The sequence below is a fragment of the Xiphophorus maculatus genome, chromosome 2, assembly GCF_002775205.1.
Source record: "Xiphophorus maculatus strain JP 163 A chromosome 2, X_maculatus-5.0-male, whole genome shotgun sequence".
NCBI classification, from domain to species: Eukaryota; Metazoa; Chordata; class Actinopteri; order Cyprinodontiformes; family Poeciliidae; genus Xiphophorus; species Xiphophorus maculatus.
The window spans coordinates 24,095,810-24,119,430 of NC_036444.1; the positions used below are offsets into that span (position 1 = coordinate 24,095,810).

General features: G+C 40.1%; 1 protein-coding gene across 1 annotated transcript in view; it reads right to left on the minus strand.

Annotated features, from left to right (window-relative positions):
• Positions 1–1,007: 1,007 nt before the first annotated feature.
• The window catches only part of aass (aminoadipate-semialdehyde synthase), a 32,291-nt gene continuing 9,677 nt past the window's right edge, over positions 1,008–23,621 (minus strand). The window contains exons 9-24 of the mRNA XM_005799761.3: positions 20,533–20,681; positions 20,284–20,406; positions 20,007–20,118; positions 19,821–19,880; positions 18,194–18,261; positions 12,046–12,167; positions 10,732–10,861; positions 10,450–10,560; positions 8,845–8,953; positions 8,599–8,739; positions 8,319–8,486; positions 6,817–6,912; positions 6,166–6,281; positions 4,175–4,263; positions 3,922–4,098; positions 1,008–2,410 (exon numbers count right to left, since the gene is read on the minus strand). Of these exons, the coding sequence (XP_005799818.1) occupies positions 2,292–2,410; positions 3,922–4,098; positions 4,175–4,263; positions 6,166–6,281; positions 6,817–6,912; positions 8,319–8,486; positions 8,599–8,739; positions 8,845–8,953; positions 10,450–10,560; positions 10,732–10,861; positions 12,046–12,167; positions 18,194–18,261; positions 19,821–19,880; positions 20,007–20,118; positions 20,284–20,406; positions 20,533–20,681 (1,890 nt within the window). The 3' untranslated portion in view covers positions 1,008–2,291. The remainder of the gene's footprint in view (positions 2,411–3,921; positions 4,099–4,174; positions 4,264–6,165; positions 6,282–6,816; positions 6,913–8,318; positions 8,487–8,598; positions 8,740–8,844; positions 8,954–10,449; positions 10,561–10,731; positions 10,862–12,045; positions 12,168–18,193; positions 18,262–19,820; positions 19,881–20,006; positions 20,119–20,283; positions 20,407–20,532; positions 20,682–23,621) is intronic.

The window sequence follows — 23,621 nt, forward strand, 5'->3', positions numbered from 1 at the left end:
GGTCAGCCAGGCTTGGTGAAACATTCAGCTAGAGCAAGTTGGAGAGGTAAGGATGAGCAAGACCATTAAGGCATTCAAAGGCCAAGAGTAGGATTTTAAAATCAATTTTTTGTTGCTCTGGAAGTCAACGAAGGGATGACACAACAGGTGAGATGAGTTTGTTTAGCTGATCATCTCCTAGACGATCAGCTTAGACAGGTGTACTGGTTTCTTTACAGTAAAATTTATTTTAAAACAAAAACCAAAAGTTCTTTATAAGTTCGGAACCATCTTTCCATCAGTGATCCATTAGGAGCCACTTATCAAATCTTTGAAATCTTTAAAAATCCATCTTCAGATATTTTCTGACCCCCACTTTTCATGTTTCAACCTGTCTTGTTTTGTGAAGGGAAGAGGGAAGCAGCAAGATATCCCAATTTGAATTTCTGTTGAAAACAGAGTCTGGTTCAACATATGGATTATACATATTCCTTTTATGAAGTTCTTTGTCATTATCCCTGCACCGTTTCTTATGAGTTAATCCAGGCTAAGACTCTGTAAGAAATGCGTCTTTTCAGGTCAGAAAATAGGTCAAGAGCCCAGAAATTGTTCTGACCTGCTGCCAGATCTGCAAGTTCATTTACATTTTTGACTTTAATAATTACATCCTCAATTATCCTCTGCTTGGTGGCCCAGTTTGCTTGGCTGCCTCCAAATCAAGCAGAAGTAAAAACACAAGTCAGCAATTTCTTTTTTCTTTTTCTCCCGAGTGAGAACTCAGCTGGAGATCAAGGAGCTGACAGGACACTGCAGCAGTTCAATTTACTGGCTACAACAGATCCTGATCAATGAACATCAATCTACACAGTGACCAATGTTTATATGATTCTGATAAATTTACCATCATGCTTATGGTCAGATTTGTTGGTCTAAAAATGCCAAGATTGATTTAATTTTTTTAAGGATTAAATAAAACAAGCAAATATGCATTTTCCACAATAACTGATTCTAAATTATTTAGATAAATATTGAAACTGTGTCATCTACTTTAATGCTCTTTATTTTTTTAAGAAATCATCACATTACTTTGCAGGAGTTTAATTATGTAACCATCTCATTTCTGTCAAAAAGGAAAAACATAAACAAAACCCCACAACAGAAGTATTTCAGATATTGTGACCTCAAACATTTAGAAAAAAAACTTTTGACAAGCTGTTCATGTTGGAGTTTTATGGAACTGATCTCTCCAGAAATAAAACTGAATTGTCTCCTGAATTACATTCTAAAGCCTCTCAGTCTTTCTGATATCTACACATTACAAACATTTCTTTTAAGATGACATGGAGTCATCTATATCTATAAATATATATATCTGCTATATTCAAAAAACTTCCTTTTCTCTATTTGAAGAGAATTAGAACCTGTGATTGATGAATGAAACACTGACCAGGTCAGTGTCGGCAGTGCAACATGTTTTCTACTAATAATGCAACAGTCAGACATTTCTACTTAAAATGATACAAATAGGTGTAAACATTTGCATCCAGAATAATTTTGCTGATGAAGGTAAAGTACTACAAAGTCATAAGAGAAAGAAAGAAAACATTTCCAAGGCTTGCAGTTTGACAGACATCTATGTGAAACTGCTCCAGAACTGTTGGTGCACATCAGCTGGGAGCTCCAGTCAGGCTGGATGAGGTCCAACTTCAGTTTGGAGAACATTTCTTACAACATGAAGACCTGACTGTGAGGTTTCAGCCACACACTGAGCATTCAGCGGCAGGATTCATCTCATTGCAAGCTGTGACGTTTTCTCAGCTGGTCTCTACAGCAGGTCTGCACTTTGATGTCTGAGAGGTTTTGTTCTTCTGGTTTCATTCATGTTGTCTGACCTAAATATTTTCAACTGATACACATGAGAAGTTAGGAAAAAACATTTGAATTATTGAACATCAGCTGCATCCTGAATTTCTGACCTGAGACTGCAAATTTTGAGCATGAATTTCCTTTCAACTATTTTAACTAATTATTCTACGGATGTCCAAATTTGGTGATTTTGGACTCAAATATCTGTTCTGCCTACCGCTGCTTTCACATTTTTATTAACACTTAAAATTTTATTTGACAAGCAAGTAGGTCTAACAAAAACATTTCTTAAAAAAAATAAAATAAAATAAAACAATCAGACGGCCAGCAGACAGCTGGGTTTTATAGTGTTAAAGGAATTGGTGTAAAATGATCAAAAGCTGATTTTATCCACTTTTGAAATTCTTTGGACTTCTGCCGGTTCTCTAACGTCTGCAGACTATGTTCTACTCCTGTAGGGTGCTCTTGGATATGATGTGCAGTCCTTCCTCCTTCAGCCGAGCCAACGCCGGCCTATAGATGTCACTGGTCATTGGGACCAGCAGACCTTTTGTACTGATTTCCCCTACAGAGAGAAAAAAAGTGTTTGGTTCTGTTGTATCAGTCGTGTTAGAAAAACTAACAGCAGCAGCAGCAGTCGTTTCTGGCTAATGAAAACATTTTCATTCCCTTCACAGACAGCTTTGCTTAGTGTCACTACTGATGTAACATTAGTTACTGATGTAGCACTAGTTTATAATTTGAACTTAGCTACAATCTTGACAATAGCTTGTTTGCTAACTTTAAGCCACTCCATTCTTAATTTAATTTTTGTTAACTTCTAAACTTAAATTAGGATTTTATTAGGTAAATTGTTCATGTTGCCATGTTAGTTTACATTACTTAGCTTATATGATTAAGCAATCAAAATGCAAATGCTATCTTATATGCTATTGCAAGCTGGTAAACATATGTGTTGGTTAACATTAACTTGCATTATGCTAATTCAACTTACACAAAAATTTCAAATGTTGGAATCAGTCGATGATCGTTTAATGCCCAACTTTTAAATTGTAATGTCTCTGCTATGTTGATTGGTAGATTGTGTTTGCAGGCCATTCTTTGATGGTAGCAGCATTAGCAGTAGCTCTGTTACTTCAGTTATTTTTGCAGACTTTTGTTTATAACTTTATTGTGCTGAGGCATTGCATGTTTGAAGATGCTTCTGGATGCTGTGCAGCTGGAAGGAATTTTGCTCTACTTTTTTTATTTTAGGCTGTTATTATGTGTAACCATGGCAACAAGGTATGAGAGCAGCTAATTAGCTTCTCAAAAGCTCAAACAGTACTTAAGCTACATCACAAATCTCAGAGGAGTTGAAACAGAAACTTCATGGATACAAAACAGGATCGAAGAGAGGAGGAAGTTAAAACCAGCTCTTCATCATACTATACTATAATATTATACTATACTAATCCTTACTCCAACATCTCTGCCAGGTTTTCTAACATTCAGCCTGATAGCGATTTAAAGAGGAACAGCAAAAGAAAATGAGGATTAGCAGAGCAAGCCAATCACAGGTTGTTACAATCAAGGCATTTTGCTGTGAATATTGTCTTTGCCGTCTGTCATAGAGCAAAAATCTGCAGTCAGAGGTCTCTTCAAATTTGTTGCAAGACTGACTACTACTAGAAATCCTCCCTGGCCATAGCATCAGCATCTACAATGACTCTTTCATGATAGTTTGATGATTTCAGGTACAACCAAATTTATAATTTCCCTTTGGGATAAAGGATTAATGACTGAACTGAATTAGACTGCACCAGCCAGAAATGAGTTCTGACCTGATTGAACTTTTATAAGTCTTTTTAACTGAGAAGAATGGAGAGACAATGGTAGATTGACTAAGAGTCACAGAATCAGTACATTCCAGGAAAAAGGGTCCAACTGGAACAAGTGGGGATCTGGTCAGATTTTGATTCATACATTACAATTACCTTATTGTTTTTGAAGCCTCATCATTCCTAACAGCTAGAAAATCTTTGTTTGGAGCGTCTGTATTACTAATGTGATAACTTACAGAGAGGCATCACTAACCATCGAGAACCATGCGGGCACCAATGGCTGCTGGGTATCCTACAGTCTTGGCCATGGCAGAGAAACCGTTTGGTTCCCCATAGACCACCAGGCTGATCTGTCGCATCTCCAGCTCCCCAGTTGGATGTCGAATTCCCACGTCGTTCCTCATGATTATCAAGTCCCGCTCACCTTTAGCTGGATCCAGTAGAGAAGAATCAGTTTCATGCCTGACTGTGTTCCTCTGGTCAGCACCAGCGGTCACCCCACTCACCAAAAGAGAGCTTGGCTTCCAGGTGCTTTGCGAGTGCAGCCAGAATGGTGTCAGCATGAGGCACAGCGTCGTCGCTCAGCATCCCCAGCCTGCAGCCACACACAGACAGCTTGGATTCCTCCTCATCTTACTTTCACTTTACACTAAAGTGTAAATATCTGCTGCACTGCTGCTGGGGCCACTCATCCTTGCACTGAGGTACAAGGATGTGCAGTTGATTTTTCTAGCTTCTTTGCTGTTGAATTAAATAAATGGACTCATTGAATTTAAGCTGTTGGTCATTGAGTTGTCCCCCCTGACCTCAGTGCCTGCATGGCCCTCATCTCTTCATCCCTGGCAGCAGGCGACCTTGGCTTGGAGAAGGTTGTATAGCTACACCACTTCAGGTGTCCTTGTCAGAACAGGGGCCTCAAAGTGTGCTCCCATGTTGCTAAGCAGAGAAGCCACAGTAAGAGCAGCTTGATGTGCAGCATCTGCTCCCAGCCAGATCAGTTGCAGCTCAGCAGAGGCTTGTGTCACTTTCATGCCAGAACATTGTTCTTAATGCAACAGATACATTGCATGAAGAATGTATCTGAGGTAAGACATTGCATTGTCTTAACTCGGTGAGTAATTTTAAATTATTCATATTGACCAAGGTATTGATAATTGTGATTCCAATGTTTTTCATAACTGTATGCATATCTGTATAAACTGAAGATAAGCCATAATCAAGTCAAAATAATGTAACAAAATTCTTATTAATATTCATTAGAACTTTCTACAGCATTATCAACGATCTCGCTCCATTCCCGCATGCGTCCACTAGGTAACACATTTGGTGAATCTTCCAAATCACCTTCAGTTCATGCCACTAACGGTCATTACAGTGGACACATGTCAAGTCCTATAAGTTTGGCAAAAATCTGACAAGAATTCAGAATGATGTTGCTCTGTCATCAGACAGGTTTAAATCTGTATGAATCAAAAAGTAAAAAAAGACATCCAGGAGCAAAACAGCCAACTTCATGTTCAAAGGGGGCGGGGCTAAGGTGATGTCCCCAATTGACCATCGGAATATTAAAACTGATGATCTGTTATGACACACCAAGAGTTTCATGCATCAAACCTTGATGTTTTATGGCAAATAGTAAGATTTTGAGGTTTGGCCACACCCACATGCTTTGATGCAGCAAAAAGCTTTTGATAACTTTCGATCTTCAATGCCTTAAGACTGGGCTAAAAAAATTTGAAGCCAGCATGTCAAAAGCCGTAGAAGGATTTCGCGCAGACACAATGTCTGTAAGACAGACAAAATGGTGGCTTTGATCCAAAATGGTTGACACCCTGTGGGGTTTAGCCCATGGGTCCAAAAACGTTTTTGTATATTCTGAGGTTCAACATTTTCAAAAGCTCACGGTTTTGATACGTTTTTAAGCCCCCATATGAGCAAACTGACCAAGTTTGAAACCAATCGATTAAAGTCTCTAGAATTTTGTTCAAAAGCCCAGACTATAAATAGCCAAAATGGGGTAAAAATTAGAACTTAAATCCAAGATTATTGACTTCCTGTTTGGTGTAGAGGATAGGTCTTGTCCTTATCATAAAGTGAGGTCAATGTGAAGTGTGTTTTGAAAAGTTGCTGGGGGCTGCTGTTGAGTAGGTTTTGGTGCTACTTTCATGAAAACCTTAAAATATGTAAATTTGTGAAAAGTTTCATGATTTTAAATATGTTTAGGTCTCCAAGCAGTCAATTTATTTTCTCATAAAATGATAAACATTTCAATAGGCTTTTGTAGTGCTTTAGCTTGTAAGGCCTAATTAAAAGCCCAAATATATCTACATTCATACCAGTGATGAAGTTCTGAACTGAATGGAGCATTAGCTTCACTCGTTTCCATGTAAAGCAACATTCTATCTCATCTAGGTTAGGTCATGTTTTCTGGGTGGTCAACTGGACTGGCCTGTTCTGGTCAGTGAGTGTGTGTGGAGCTGCTATGTTGGTGTCGCACCATCTCAAGGTGTCCATTCTGAACTGATCCTCTCCAACCTGCTTATAGACTGCTCCCTCAAAAGCTTCTGGGGACATGGAGGAGGGCAAGCCCATCTGATGACAGAGGAGTTCTTTCTGCACACAAGAAAGAAAATGAAAAAACAGTAAAATGTTTTTTATTTATTTATTTTCTTCAGCACCTGAACAATTTTAAACCTATAGTACACTTAATTTTCTATCTGTGGTGGAGTTTGTCTCTGTGCTCCTCTTCAGTTCATCAATGGTCTCTTAACTCTTTTTACCCAGCCTCCATGCCTACGTTTCTAAGTGTGCTAATTTATTTTACCTCTTTCATTTTTCATCTCATCTCAAAAGAAAAGATTCAGGAGTGTTTTCAGGCAGATTAGTGGCAGGATGAAAAATCTATCAACCACTTGATGGCTGGTAAACATCCTGAAAAGATTGAACTCTCACAAGCATAAAAGCTAACACTATTTGCCTTTAAGTCATGAGTATGAGAAGCCTCTGTTCACTGCAGCCTTGATACTGATAAACAAGTGTTGGCAGCAGTAGACTTCTGTCAATTGATGAGATAGAAAACATTAATTAAACTAAAACGGAGCACAGATCAGAGGACTGCTTATGAACCATTTGCTGCAGCAATTCATACCCAGGAGATGGTAGACGTAGGGTGCTGGAGGACAGGATTGGGCTCAGTATTGATCAGTCCCAGCTTAACAAAGCCACCCATGGCATTGGAGAAGCCCTGTGGAACACAACAGGAACTTGATGAGAGACAAACACTGACAGGAGGCAAAGACAACCAGAGGACTATCTCCATCAGCACCAAACCTGCAGGCTGCTTTTAGGAATTTTATGAGTATAAGGCCTAATATAGGACATTATTCACCTGTTAAACACAGACAGGAAATGCCAAGAAAGAAACTAAGGAGTACTTACCAAAAACAAAATGTGTTAATAAAACACCATTTACATCCTAATGTAAATTTCTCTTCATATTTATACAAAGGTCATCCTGAAGTTCACCAACAGCTGAAACCAGAAGTTTATATACAGACATTATAGTGGATTTAAATAGTTTATAATAGTCTTTGTAAACTCCTGATTTTACGTCCCTACAGTACAGACAGGCTCATCTGCTCAATTACAGGCAGGCATGGCCGGAATGGGATGTCCAGCTGTCATAACTATGAGGCAACTTCTGGGTCCAAGCAGAGACGCATGGAGGTGGCAGCATCATGCTGCGGGGCTGTTTTGCTGCAGGAGAAACTGGTGCACTTCAAAAAAATAGATGGAATCATGAGAAAAGAACCGACTCAGTTCCACTGGTTCTGTCCTCAGACCTCATCCTGATTGACATTCTGCTCTGGGACCGTCAGTCGTCTTTGGTTATGGTTAACAATCAAAGCCACAGATGTAGAGTCAGTTGTGTTTCTGTTGTTGCTTTAGTTTTTAAAGTGTGTCATAATGAAATAACGTATGCACTAACTCATAACAGCATGTGGCATGATTTATTTTCTGATATTTTAAAACTTAATTTTTAAACTTAAAGCTTCATATGAAAAAATCTCATCCTAAGGAAACCCATCACTACCATGTTTCATTTAACAGAAGGAAATGTTTAAAGATGCAGAATTTTGTATTTTCCATGCACACAGTGCATGGAAAATACAACAGCATTTTTCAGCATTGTATAAATCAACCATAACTTAACAAATTTGACTGTGGTTTTAACACCTTGAAATTGTCCTCGGTCTCTTTAAGAAGCTTCTGGGCTTTCTGACACTCCGCCTTCAGCACATGATCACAACAATGTTTCTCTGTTCAGTCGCTAACAACATTTTTACCAGTGTTGTACTGAAAAGTAGCTAATATGATTAGCTCAGCAGAAACGTAGTTCCACCCGGTGAGTGGGGGAGTCATGGTTGGGGGCTGCTCGATGGAGACTGCAGCTCCAACAAGGAGCTGCATGGAAAAAGTAACTCTCTGTGTGAGCAAGCATTTAGGCTTGCACAGACAGATGGTTACCATGGTGATTAACGTATTTCTCAAACATGCGTGAAAGAATCAAAACAACATCAAAACTTCAGACTGATAATCTGCGTGCTCTCAAATTATGGCAGAGAAATTTCCCCAGCGTAGCCACTGTACCTTGAAGCGCAGGGTTCCCCTGATGAGTGTGTGTGCCGTCTGGATGCCGTACGCTTCGGCGTACTTGGTGCTGTCGCGGTTGGGAAATCCCTCCAGGCTGAAACCTGGGAAGAAATCCATTGCTGTGGCCGAATCCATCAGAGTCCCACCTGGAGGGATGCTCACCACCTTGAACACACGAGTCTCATCAGACTTCTCCTTTAGACAAACTGCAGCGCCAGGAACAGATTCTGCTGAGAAAAGCTTAAATGCTGTTAATGTCCCTCTGAGGCTTCCATACCTCGCCATCTCTGAGAAAGACAGCTGGGCTTATTGTGTTCAGAAGGACACCGTAAGGACTCCAGCTGAACTTGTAGCGAAGAGGATTGTCTGAACACTCCGGAGCAGGAAGCCCACCGCAGAAGGAGCTGTAGGACTCCACCTAGACAGCAGTGATTCATATGAGGCTGTTAGAGCCTGTAGCCTGTAGCCTATAGCCCATATAGGTGGAATGTTTCCCTCTCTCTCAGTGTGCGAGCTGACTCACAGTGCAGCCATCAGCCTTGGCCTGGTCGATACACTCCTTGGCCAGCATGTGATCGATGCCTGGATCCAGTCCCATCTCGTTCACAATGGTGATGCCTGCTTCCTCCACACTCACACACACATGCATACAGGGAGACTCTTAAACATGTAGGTTTTGAACTGGTTTCTTTCTATTACATATGTCTTTTACTTTAAAACTAACACAATAACAATATCTAAAATATTTAAAATGTTTGTTTTTCCAGCACACTGGTTTTCAAGGCCAACCAGTTGGTTTAGCGGCAGCTTTTTCTTCTCGTTTCTACCCACTCTAGAAACGCTCTCAGGTCAGTTCACACCAGCAGCTGTTTTGGGTCACTATGATAAAAAGGTTGATGATGGCGAGGTCAACATTCAGAGGGGGATGCTTGGACCAAAATCTCCATCTTGAATGGTAATACAGAGGATTTTCCAACAGTTTCTGTTCCTCTGTGAGTTTATCAGTTTAGCTAAGATATTGCTATGCTCCATTTTTCTTATTTACTTTTTCTGTTCATCAGTTGGTGTCATTTGTTGATAGTTGTGAATGCTGCTGTGGTTTATATGATGCTTATGTTGCTCTGGTTAGCGTAATACAAATCCTGTTCTGGATAAATGTTGCTATGATTTCTTTTTTGATTGCCAATATTGATGGGGCTTTTATTGCCTTCTTTAAGTTTCTGCTGCTGTTGTAATGTTAATGTTTGATACGATGTTTGCTGGGTCAGATGGCCATTCGGATGCAGTGCTGAAGTTCTAATTGCTAACTCAGATCTCTGAACACTAACATCTGCAAAACTTTACAGATTGTCAGATAAATTCAGGGATTTGTTTGGTGTTGTGGCTCCAGTAGAACCTGGATAAATCATTCTGGGTTAATTTTATGTTTGTAGCCAAGACTATTTCCTCCAATATCTGTGTGTTTTAGTTCTTTTAGGTAGGAAGGCCTGTGTTGCTTGGTGTCAGTTGATTCTTAACTGACAGATGCATCAGAATGGAACCTGTTTGTTCCATGTTCAATTTGTAGACAACCATACATAAGTCAGATTTTTTTCAGTGTGTAGTTTGATTCAGAGTTAGCTGTTGACGCTCGTGACAACAGCTGAAATATAGAAACAGTAATAATGTTGTTCATATTTTTGGAAGTTGCTGAAGAGACCTTTTACTTTTAGCTAATTTTGCCCTTTATGATATGTTCCTGTATGAACAATGTTTTATTACAGTAAAATTGTAATGATTTTCTGACAGTTCATGTGAATGCTTATGTTGGACTAGGAAGGGACATCTAGTGGCACATGAGCCCCACTAAGATGTTCTTCGCCAGCTGCCACTGGTAAAAACCAAAGCATTTTAAATCAAGTGAGATAAAGACATCTTTGGGTTTTCACAGGTTTTAGTCTTCATGATTAATAGCAGCAACACAGAAAATTATGAAAATTTATGGTCAATAAATAGACCTGCAACTACAAACTTCTGTCACTAAAACTTAATTAATAGGTTATTTATTTTCTATTTTAAGTAGTTGTAAAATAAGGTGGTGAAATCTTGGGAAAGTGATTTAAATCTCAACATGATTCTTGTTGGTCACCTGCTCTGCAGCTCCTTCATAGCAGGACTCAGGTAGCTGGCAGTCACCATGTTCACCTTCCTCCTTATGCAGTGTTTGGCAATGATGGGATGGAAAGAGTAAGGCAGCATGCTGGGAAACAGATGGAAAGTTTAGAAGCATTAATTTCACAGAGTTTATTACCTTAGTCTGCCAGTGTGGGAATACTTCACAAGTTGAAAATAATTGTACATATAAGAATATAGCTGCAAAAGAAGGAAAAATGATGACAGGGTGCAAAGTGAATAGAAAAGCAGCTGATACCTGATGACCAGGTCATGATCTGTGACCAGAGAGTCCAGGTGTCCCTCCTGGCTGCTGGCATCCAGCATGATGGGGATGGTGTTGGGATACCTGGCTGCCAGCTCCTCAGCCTGTTTCAGAAGCACAGACGCTGAATGGAAAAGAGAGCAGAGAAAACATCTTCAACATGCTGACTTACTGGACTGGTTACCTTTGTGTAATATCAGATTACCATTTTTCATATCGTCTACATTTAACACCTTTTATACTGAATAAGATGGATCGCCAGTCCTCTCCCTTATGCAATACATGTGGAAGAGAGGTTGGAACTTATTACAATTATTTCTGGCAATTTAAACTGATCAAAAGACTCTGGGGTGCAACTTCTAAAGAGCTGAGTGACGTGTTTTGTGTCAATATCAGCTGTGACCCATGATTGTTTCTTCTTGGCCTCCTGTCAAAATTAGTCACTCTAACAAAATCACACTTCAAATTTTGTGACAAATTATTGCTTTTGGCTAGAAAATACATTTTGATCAACTGGATTAAGGATAAACCACCAACTGCCACAGAGTGGTAAAGATAATTATTCAGGGTCCTCCCTCATGAAAGAATTAATGCAGTTCTTGAAACATGTCATTGATATGTGGTCTCCTGTGCTTAGCTGTTTACCTAAAGAGCTGACCCAACTTGTGATGAGAGGTCAGAATCCTATAAGGCGGAAAGTCTCACAAGGTCATAACTAAAGAATATCTTCCTTTTGTCCTCCTTTGTTTATCCTCCTATGCATGTTTCTTTTTATTTTCTTTTATCACCACAGCAGCTAGTTATGATTGTGTTGTCGTCAAGTTTTAAATCTGTTTGTAAATGTTTGGTGACCATAGAAGACATGATTTGACATGAATTTTGGGTTTTTTTTTGTTTCTGTTTCTCTTCCTTATAATCTTCTCATGTAATGTAATATGCAGTACAGTGTACAATTCTCTGTTCTTTTCTCTAATTGTGAAAACACAATACTAATAAAAATGTGTTTTAAAAAAAGATTATAGTTTTTCCATCATGGAATGTCGGAAATACAAAAACAGTAATAATGCTGGCGTTTCAGAGTTAAAAATACACTGACAAAACATCAACTACGCGGTGCTGTTCTGGTTGGGATGTCGTTCAGCCCACATGGTGATGGGATGAGAGCTGCTCCAACCAGAACAGATCCCAGGGGGCAGAAACGTTGGAGATGCGTTACAGGCAGTTACCGGAGCAACAGTCAACAGAGTGAGTGAAAATCAGCAGTTCTGACCAGATCCAGCCTTCCAGTGAGAAGACACCAGTACTCACCAACAGTAACCTGGGTCCTCTCATCCCGGGTCAGATACTCCACCACAGGCCCGGAGACGTAACCCGAGCCAAGCAGCAGAACTCTCTTCATACCAGTTTTCTTCAGGATCTGAGCCTTTTCCCTAAACACACATACATACACACGCACGCGCACACAATAAGTTCTTCAAGTGTGTTTCTTTAACAAGTGCACTTGTCATATTTTTGATTCATTGTTATTTCAAACTAAACAATAATGTGTTATCAAATGTATTAGTGATTTGTTCATTTATTATAATTTATTTATTGAATGCATTTGATTATCATCATGGCAATTTCAGATTAACAGCCCAGTTTCTTAGATATCATCTGTTTTAGTCCAAACTAAAAGGCCAATTTACATTTGCCATTTACAGAGCTGTTAAAAACTGCAAATAAGTTGGAGCACAAGAATAAGAAAATACAGATCAACTTTCTATTTCTGGTTGTACAATGTCTTCTCCATCTTGTAAAAACATCTAAATAATTCACAAACTGGAGGCTGTGCAGGATCATAAGTATACACACCCTCCTAATATGTCAGGTTTTGGCAATGCATAAAATGAGACATGACATCAATTTACAACATTTTCCACCAACAATGTGACATTTCTATCCATCAGATATTTTGACAAAGTAAATGGAAAAAAGTATTCACTCATCTGTATTCACTCACATAAACAATACAGTGGCATCTCATTCTTATTTCTAAAGGATCTTTATATGTTTAAAGGGCTTTGAAATGGTCTCAGTTTTATGGCATTTTAACACTGTCACAGTAATCTGTGACGGTGTGTGTATGGGGTTCTCCTTCAGGACCCGTTAGCTCTGAGACTCGATTTCAAGACAGACACCTGGGTAATTCAGATCATACTTTCCCAGGTGTGATATCCTGGAAACTCCCAGTACATGTATTCATCTGGATGGACCTTTCTGAGCAGAAACCAACAACATGTCAGATTCCAAAGTGAATGTTCTACCCTCACTCCGAAAACAAGCAGCAAGAATGATTTCAAAATGAGTTAAAAGAGAACAGAAGGATTCTTTCTGGGAACCAGCAGCAAGTTAAGCATAAATGGGCACATACACTTATCTTGAGATGGGTAATTCAGCTAAAGAATGACCTTGACTCAAAGTAGGGAATATAAAAATAAATATACAAGATAAGAAAAATATAACTGTGCCGTTATAAAATTAGCATAATAATAGAAAATAGCAAAATAGAAATGTGAGCAACAGAGAAAGGTAATTTCAAGAAAAACTGCACTAGATGTTCATCCATGTTTGTGTATAAAAAGCAACAATATACTACAAGTGAAACTGTGTAACAGCATGTGTGTTCTAATACCAGCAGGAATGTAAACATTCAGAGTCTGTTAAGAGCAGTGATGGTTCTAGAGTCTATCACCTGTTGGGAGGAAGGATCTGCTTTAACGTTCCTTTGTTCACAAAGGATGCAGTCAGAGGTGCTAACCCCTCTGAGCTTGTTTGATCTTTAAAGCAGTCTGCAGAAAAATTGCTAAGGAAATTAAACAGTCACCTATTATTAGGGTTTATCTAATAAAATGGCAGCAAATTTGCTTATTTCATAACTTTATAACCAGCGACCTTCTCTCCTATGGTCTGTTTAAAAACTATGATCTCAGATCAGCACAGCCCTCCAGCACCGTCGGGTACAAAGTTGCTGTTTTTGCTGCCAACAAGGAAAACATAGACTACACTTGCTTTGCACTGTCCCCACATGATGACAGTGATACAGTATGATCCTATTAAATATTATATCCTTGATTAACATGGGTTGTTGCTATGTGTTGCTATGTGCTACGGTGTTTTAAAATCTTGTTCAATGTGCCCCTTCTTAACTTTGAGCCCCTGCCCCTCCAAAGGTCTCTGCACGGCCCTAGCCATCTGTTCAACAGTAACAGAGAGTGGCTACTGTGTGTCACTCTGTTGCAGAAAAACAGACCAACTGCCAAAACCAGAGAGAATGGGGTAAAGACAAACTCACAACAATAAAAGTTGAAATGAAACACAAACAACTACACAATTGTGCAGTTATTGGGAAAACTGTGATAACGTGAAATAGGATAAAAACCTGTTTTGGATATTAAAAATACAGTCATAAACATATTTAATAGGAAAATGGTAATAACCTTTATTCAACAAGCAAACCCATATGCTTCCACGCTTTACACACTCTAAACTGCTGCATTTGTTTAAAGGCTGATTTGAAAATTCTGGATTATCTCCACATCAGGACAACAATAATATGAACATTATAAGATAATCACCCAGAGTGACTTATGGCATTGTCCAAGCCTCTCTTCCTGCCAGGAGTCAGACACGACTCATTACCTCCAGACTAATTGGAAGTGACATCACACACGTGAATGTACAGCAGCATGACTGACTGGAGGTCAGTCAAGCACTCGGCCGCTTAATTAGAATAAGAGAAGATAAACGTTCCCTCGGGAGGTTTATGCATCTTGAGAAGCAGAACTTAATCAAAAGGATTAAGATTTCGCAGGGAGAGCTTGTCTAGAAAATCATACTTGGGGTCAAGTAAGAAGAAAGCTGGTCAAGTCTTAGAGGTGGCCTAAATATGAGTGAGGGGCACGTCTTGGTGTCACTGATCACACTGAGGTGTCCCTTTTAGTGCCTGATATCTTTAAGACAACTGGTTGTATGGAAGACTAACTGACAAAATGAGAAACAAAAATACGTCACTGATCAAAGTAGTTTTTTAAAATGATTTTGCCACTTGCTCCAAACAAGTCGTGCAGCTGCAACATCCACAGGTTAAAAATAAATAAATTTAAAAATCATGGCTCTGCATAATTTGTCGATCTTCAGATTATTTTAAAGCCAAACAGAAAAAGAGAAAGCTCTGCTAGACTACCAGCCACTGTTCTAAAAGGCATAAATGTGTGATTATTTTATAGCAGTTCTACTCTGAAAAGAATTTCAATCAGTAAATCAGAGAACTTGTCCCAAAGAAGTATCAAAACGCACCGTATGTTTCTCAAGGACTTTGCATTGACCAGACCAGACCCAGCTTGGTCATTCCCCACTTTATCAGCCCTGATCCAACTTTAACTTTAACAACATGTGTTCTTTTCTATTCCTTATCTTATCTATTCCTTACTGGACTTTTTTTCAGAATTGCATCGCGTTGCTGCGCTACAGCAGACATGAGCCTCTGGACCTTTGGAGCTACAATTTTGACTCTATGATCGCCGATCTCCGACTCATCCCAGAGATCTCCAGAACACCGGAGGCTGCTCACGTCTCCCGGCTGGGTGGAATGTACGCAAGCGGCGACGAGAACGTAAACAAAGGGGGGGGGCAAGCGTGGAGGGGTGCAAGCTAGGCTAAAGCTAACACCACACCGGCTCCCTTTACCCAGCATTTCCTCGCCAATGTCCGTTCTCTGGCTAATAAAATGGATGAGTTACGACTATCCATCACGAGTGACAGACGGATTATGGACTCAAATGTCATGTTTTTCACCGAAACATGGCTAAACAACAGCTGCCCGGACAATGCTATCCAGCTAAGTGGACGCCACACACACCGAGCCGACAGGACGGCAGATGACTCCGGCAAGACCAGAGGCGGAGGTTTGTGCATTTATATTAACAAAGCTTGGTGCACAGACTCTGCTACTACCGAGAGTCACTGCTCACAGAATGTGGAGTTTTTAATGGTCAAATAAAAAATAAAGACCTTATTACCTGAATTCACCTCGATCATCCGCACTGCCGTGTATCCCCCCCCCCCGGATGCTAATGCCAAGCTAGCCATAAAAGAACTCTATGCTGCTATTAGCAAACACCAAACCAAATACCCCGAGGCTGCTTTTATTGTTGCGGGTGATTTCAATCACTCCAACTTGAAGACAGTTCTTCCCAGATTCCACCAACATGTCTCCTGCCACACCAGAGGAGACAAGACCCTGGACCATGTCTACTCCAATCTGGCTGGACCCTACAATGTGACACCCCTCCCCAACATCGGACAATCAGACCATCTCTCCCTGTTCCTCACACCTCGGTACTTACCACTCATCCAACGTGAAACCTACCGTGAGGACAGTAAAGGTGTGGCCAGAGGGCTGAGACGCTGTGCTCCAGGACCGGTTCAGGAATACAGATTGGACTATTTTCCACCATACAGACTTGGATCAGTACGCCTCATCTGTACTGAACCATATTTCCACCACCATAGAACGTGTCACCACCTACAAACGCATTACCATGTACCCCAACCAGAAACCCTGGATGAACCGAGACATTCGTCTCCTGCTGAAGGCCCGCAACATCGCCTTCAGGTCAGGGGATGCACAGACAGTGCAGCCAGGGCTGAGCTGAAGAAGGGAATCAAGAAGGCCAAACACCACTACAAAAGGAAGGTGGAGGATCATTTTTCTAACTCCAACCCCCGAAGTATGTGGCAAGGCCTTCAGATTCTCACAGACTACAAGAACCCCAATACCACCCCCGCTTCTTCTGATGTCTCCTTCCTCAACGAACTTAACAACTTCTATGCTCATTTTGAGAGAGGGAATACCACAACTGCAACCAAAGCAGCTACCACCCCAGGCCAACAGCCACTGACTTTCCTCCCCACTGACGTAGGAGCGGCTCTGAGCAGGATTAAATCCCACAAGGCTGCGGGTCCTGATGGCATACCTGGACGTGTCCGCAGAACGTGCTCTGGGGAGCTGGCAGGAGTGCTGACGGACATCTTCAACCTGTCCCTGGCCCGCGCTGTAGTACCGACTTGCTTCAAGTCTACCTCCATCGTCCCAATCCCCAAGAATCCCAACCCAACCAGACTCAATGACTACCGCCTGGTAGCCCTTACCCCCATCGTTACCAAGTGCTTGGAGCAGCTTGTCCTAGCACACCTCAGATCCTGTCTCTCCCCCACACTAGACCCCCACCAATTTGCATACAGGCAGAACAGGAGCACAGAGGATGCAGTCTCTATAGCGCTGCACTCTGTCCTTTCTCACCTGGACAGTAAGAACACTTACGCCAGGCTGCTGTTCTTAGATTTTAGTTTACCAAACTCACAGACCTCGGCATCATTTCACTCATGTGTAACTGGTTGCTCGACTTCCTGACCAGTCGACCTCAACATGTCTGGCCCAAGAACAGAGACCTCTGACTAATACAGCATTCATTCATTTTTAATAACTGTGAACTACCTCTTCAGACTTAGTGGAAACATTCAGTTTGGAAAAGCTCTAACCACAGATAAAGACCCAGCTGCTACTACTCTGCTGCTGCATTCTAAATATAAAGGTCCACTTTTAGCTCAGCGTCATCCAGAAGTCCTGGTTTAAAGCTGCAGTATATTTGTTATGAGACAGACAATCTCTCTGCTACGTTACAGCTGGTTCACCACAGCAGAGCCTACAATAAACGCTAAGGCTAGTTAGAATGGCCACTGATGACAGCAGATAAACAGTTTTCCTGGAACGGTAAATTATTTCTGTGCCATTATCAAATTTAGCAGCAAGTACAAAAGGTTGATTGACAGCGTTGAGGCCCTATTCCTGGTTCTCATTGGTTGTTTCTGATTAGTAGTGGTTCCATTTCTTAAGACAGCAATAGTAACTCAAGGAGGAGGTGGGGATCAATCTATTCATAGATTATCTGTCTCATAACAGACTGTTACAACATAGTGACAGCTTTAACAAATATGTTAAAACATTTTTGTAAAAGATACAAACTGCAGCTTTCACACCTATTTAATTCTGAAACAGTACATCATCATATTGAAAGGAACCCTGATATTAACAACTGTTAATATAGGAATGCAGGTAATAAGGACTGGATCGCTTTTCCTTGTTTAGGTCAGATTATGCATAAAAATGACTGGATTAAATCAGGGGTGTAGAGTCCTCATGTTCTACAGTCCTGCAATGTTTAGATACAGCTCTTCTCCAACACACCTGAATCAAATTAATGGGTCATTACAAGGCCTCGATAGAGCATAAGAGGGAATTCAGCCAATAAGCGTGGCCTCTAAGCACATTGGCTCTGAGGTATGTGCAGTAAAGCTGCAACCTTCAGAGCTGATAACAGAAAACAGTGACTCAGCGACCAGCAGGGGGACGTACCTTTTCTCTCGCATTTTTTCAATGTACTCAAACTTTGGGGTGAGAGCTCCATTGGAGGTGATGATGGCCTGGAGACAAACATGTTTAGATGGTCACATTAATATACTACAAGAAAAGGCCTGATTGTTGTCTGTCATAACAATGGAAAACTATATCTTTTCAGTGGTCCAGATTCCTTTATGATATAATCAGAAACTGGTCCAGATGAAGAGTTTTTAGGCTTTCTGAAGGGGTTGTTACATCCTAATTTTTAAATCACTTTGGGAAAAAAAGTCGTGAGCCCAGTTCACATGACACGATTTTTTGCCCCAATTTTGCTTACGACAATTTTAGAATGTTCTGCGTTCTAAGATAGTCGTTTGAGATAATTGTAACTGATCATCCTGTAGTGTGTGGTGTGTTACGACTGATTGGGTCCAGCTGGTAGAATGTTGGGACCGCTCCGATTTAAAGAGCTCCGACTATCACAGCGTATGTGGTGTCCCCGACTAGGAGGAAGAATTCAGCCTGGTGAATATGACAGGTTGCCAATCAGAAAAAATTATAATAAAAAAAAAAAAACAGAGAAAAATTATAAACTTTTCGCACACAGTACATCTGGTTTAGAAGCGCATTCTAACATTTGGTTGAAATGGTGCATTTAATTTCAGTCTGCAGTAATAACACAACAGGGAAATACAGAAAATGTTATCTATTGTAAGCTATCTGTAGTCTAAACAGAGGAGTAAATATAGAAAGAAATAGGTGCAGAAGTTCATTAAACTGTGACAAGCGCAGTGCACTGCACAAACATTGTGCACGTGGCTTCAGGAGCGGCGGAGGTGATGCCAGAAAATGTGCAATTAACTCACCATGCAGTTTCAATGAATGGAGCTGGTAGACGTTACCCTTTCACGATCAGTTGGGGAAAAAATAAGGATAACTGCCATCTGGTTTTCTAAAAACGAGTACGCAGGACATACACTCTTCTAGCTCACACTGCTCTGATCTTTCAATTATTCAACTTTCTGAAACAAGGCCCAGTACATGCACATATTCTACATCAACACAGCAAAAACTTAAAAACTTATAATTAAATGGTTACGGCTAATTAAACGACTTAACAGGAAAAGAAATACAAACCAGTGTAATGTTTGTTAAAAGGGAGGAAAAAGTACAACTCACCTCCATATTGTAGTGTAACAAATATAACCCTTGATCTCGCTAACTCCAGTTCTTAATCTAAAGCTTTGACTTATGGTGCGTCTTTTTTCGGTTAAAATATGTTCCCAAACTAAAGTTACCGCTTCAACATCGTTGTCCATGTTTGTTTACTCTAAATTTAGGTGTGGTATTGCAGAATTTTAAGGGATTTCATATCTAGAATTGGAATGTTTGTGAGTGAAACCTCACATTCTACCATCGAACACATTATACGCAAGATTTTCAATCGGCTAGTGTGTGGTCTCTCATGTTTTGAAAACCGGCTGACCATCGGCCGACAATTCTAAAATCATGTAGTGTGAACTGGGCATTACTTAAACTTTACTCTAGTTGCTATGACGTCTGGTGTAAACAATTTTAAACAATGCTCCTTACTCTGCCAAACAAATCAATAATATCTGGATAATCAAATGACATCACTTACATCTCTGACTTGTGGGCTGAACTCCTCTTCATTGAGTGACTTGGTGGCATCTGAGAGCAGCTGGAATAACACACTGATCATCAATAAATGACTTTCTAGAAATCCAACCCTATCAGTCTGAGGTTACCAATGCGACGTGCTGCAGCGCTTTTACAGAGGCCTCCACAAGGAAAACACACAGCTTACCATCTCCCAGATGTAAGGGAAGAGTCGGTCTCCAAAGTACTCGGTGGCTTCAATCGGGAGCTGGGCAGGAAGGTTGTCGATTGAGCACATGAGGATCCCATTTCCCTCCACGCTGCACAGACACACACACAACATGGTCTAATATTAGTCTCAGTTCAGACTACGACTAAGTTCCTTAGAAATTAGCCTAAGAAAAGTGGTGATGCTAATAAAAGTGTCAAAAGCTACAGTGATGTTCGTGATGAAGAGCTTCTAAAGTGAGCTGTCTGCAGTGTACCTGTCATGATCTATGTGCTGGTCTGCGTCATATATGCAGAAAGGCTTATCAATGGTGGTGCACTCAGTCATGAACTCTATGGAGCCGCCAGTATCTGCAGATATGTCACAGATGGCCAGTAGTCTGGGCAGAAAGCAGACAGTCAACACTCAGAGCATCAGCTTTATTCATCATATCAACAGTAAAAGTTATAGTTACGGCCTGAAAATATCATGTTACCACAATGGCTGCTTTTTGGAGGTTTCTTACTTGTGAGGCAGCGCTGGTGACCCCTCGTTGAGAGCACTCAAGGATCTAAGGGGTCTGATGAGCCTCTGGGCATCAAGGCGTCTGAGAAGTCTTGGGGTGTGGGGGTCCCAGTAGATGCCATTAATCAGACATGTTGTGTAGGGAGCAACCTGGTAGTAAGAGACACGACTGATGAGAGACACTGCTGACCTTAAACCTGCTTCACACAGCACCACATAATGCTGCCACCATCCACACAGCAAGCTCATTCTCCACTGGCAGGTTCCAAACATAATGAGAACAATTCAGATCAGCTGATTATGTCACTATGCATCATCTATACCTACTGTGAATCCTTCTGGATCATTTAGGTAATGATATATACAGTATATATATATATATATATATATATATATATATATATACAGTACAGACCAAAAGTTTGGACACACCTTCTCATTGAATTCAATAAGTCCAATGAGTCCAAACTTTTGGTCTGTACTGTATATATATATATATATATATATATACATGGATTTAGGTAATGCAGTCAAAATATTTAAACCAATATCCAACCATGAACATTATTTAAAAGAAATGTCCAAACAAAGAATAAAATGCACGTCACATCAGAAAGTGAAGCATGGTTGCTATGGAACATCCTGCACCAAACAGCTAGGGAACCGAATTACCAAAACTACAAGGTTCAAAACAACAAATAGGAGAAATGAGCATCGGCTCCTGTAGCAGGGACAACAAACAAACCCAATACACTCTGGATTGAAAGGGATCCATGATTAGTTGTAACTAATCAAGGATTAGTTATTGTATCATTAGTTATTGTATTTATTTTAAATGTAAAAAAAATACTGTAGGTTGTTTAGTTTTTATAAATTTTAATAAAATATTGTCACATGAAAGTTGCCATGTTCACATTGCAATGCATTCTGGGTAAATGACTTCTACAGGTCCAACTGCCCTAGCCAAAAGAGTGATGATCATGAGTAACATCTTTAAGCCTTTTTAATTTGAACCGCAGCGCTTTCAAGTCGATGGAAATGTAGAAAGCACAAGAGGTGATGAAGATCAGGAGAACCAAACAGAAGAAGAAGTTGGCTGACGAAGCTAGTGTTTTGCTGCTGCTCTTACCTTCAGCTTCATAAATGAAACACTGTGTGATCAGCAACTTTTTAGCTAACAAGAAAATTACGACATATTTAGGCCAACATGTTCTGTTCAACAATCCTGGATCACTTTAAAGACACAGACAAAAAAATACACAAGGGGAAATATTTCCTTTAATGGTGTCTGCAAGCCTCTGGAAGTTAAAGTGAGCAAAGAACACAGTTTATGGATTCTATTCTGCCCAAAATTGAATACATGATTGGGATCCTTCAACTGCTTAATGCACTAAAATTTAAACATTATTTTTACAATTATTTATTTACTATGTAATGTATTTAACTATTCAATTTTTTAAAAATATTTTACCGTATTTTCGGCACACAATGAATGGCCTATTTTTAAACTTTTTTCATATACAAGGCGCACCGGATTAGGCTTTTGAGAAAATTGAAGGTTTTTAGGTGCGTCTTATAGTGCGGAAAATACGGTAATCTTTTTCAGAGACTATGAAGAGGCACCAAATTAAACTAAACTGCCTGAGGCTATCAGACTTTATAATACTCACACAGTCTAGAGCTGTGCGTTTTAAATGTTGAATATAGATTTAGCAATATATAGAGCAATATTTGAGTGTCCTTAAGACTATCACTGCTAATTGTTAGTTATTGTTGTATATTTATTATTATTATTACTACTTTATTTATTTATTATTGTGTGTCATACTAGGACAAACAAAATTTTCCCCTTTTAGGGGATCAATAAAGTATTATCTTATATTATCTTAAATTAGTCCCTCCAGGATGTTGCACTGGATTTTTTTTTGTGATCATTGTGGCCTAGAATTACAGATGTTGTGGCACCTTTTTCAAAACGTTGTGGTCAAAGATGCAAATTACTTAAGCTATATTTTTGGCCTAGAATGGTCATAGAAAAAGTTGAAATTGAGACACAGAGCCTTCCCTTTCCTTCTCTTTTTCTAATCCCTCCTTACCTGAGAAGACCCTGCATCATAGTCCTGCTGCTGGCCTCTGGTCTAATGTCCTCCCTGACTCTTTCTATTGTGACAATAAAGATTTCTTTTAAATATGAGAAAAGCAGCAGTGAGCACAACTTCTGTACAGAAATTAAAGTGGGTTGGGTTTATCCCTGGCATTTGCTGGCAAGGGAAGAAACATGTGTAATGCCAACATTAGTCTACTTATGACAGGGGTGCCCAAAGTCAGTCCTCGAGGGCCGGCATCCTGCATGTTTTAGTTCTCTCCCTGGTTTAGCGCACCTGAATCCAACAATGGCTCGTTAGAAGGCCTAAGAAGAACACTGACATGCTGAAAAGGTTATTACTTCCACCAGAGAGAGAACTAAAACATTCAGGATGCCGGCCCTCGAGGACCGACTTTGGGCACCCCTGACTTATGATATTAACCATCATTTAGAAAGCATTATCTGAAACAAAAAGGTTTTTGCCTTCTAACCCTGGCTACCTGCTGAAGATTACACATCCTAACACCACCCAGCTTGGATCCACAGGTGTAACCCGCACCAATACGTGTACACTCGTGGTGCATTTAAAGATGGCTCAGAAAATCACGTTTGCACATCTTAAAAAGTGCAGGCCGCAAAGGGCACAGACAAAGGAAGTGCAGGGAAGATGTCCCACATGTCAAGTTACACCCATTGACTGTGTAAACAATGTAAGCAGACTGTACACAACATCTCAACATGGTTTTTGCAAAAAATTTAAAAATGAAAGAAATCACACATGCTTTCATCTTGCATTTTCAGCTTTCAAGAGATATAATGAAACAAGAAGTTACATTATAACAAGGCTAAGAATACTGATTAAAATTCAGCCAAATGCAGTGATTGGTGAGAAAATGGGTACATAATTAATACAGTAATGTCGAAATGGGTTAATCTTCCCAATCTTCGTTGGGAACGAAGCCCCAAACGTGGGGCTTCGTTCATATGATTGGTTGAAACAAAGA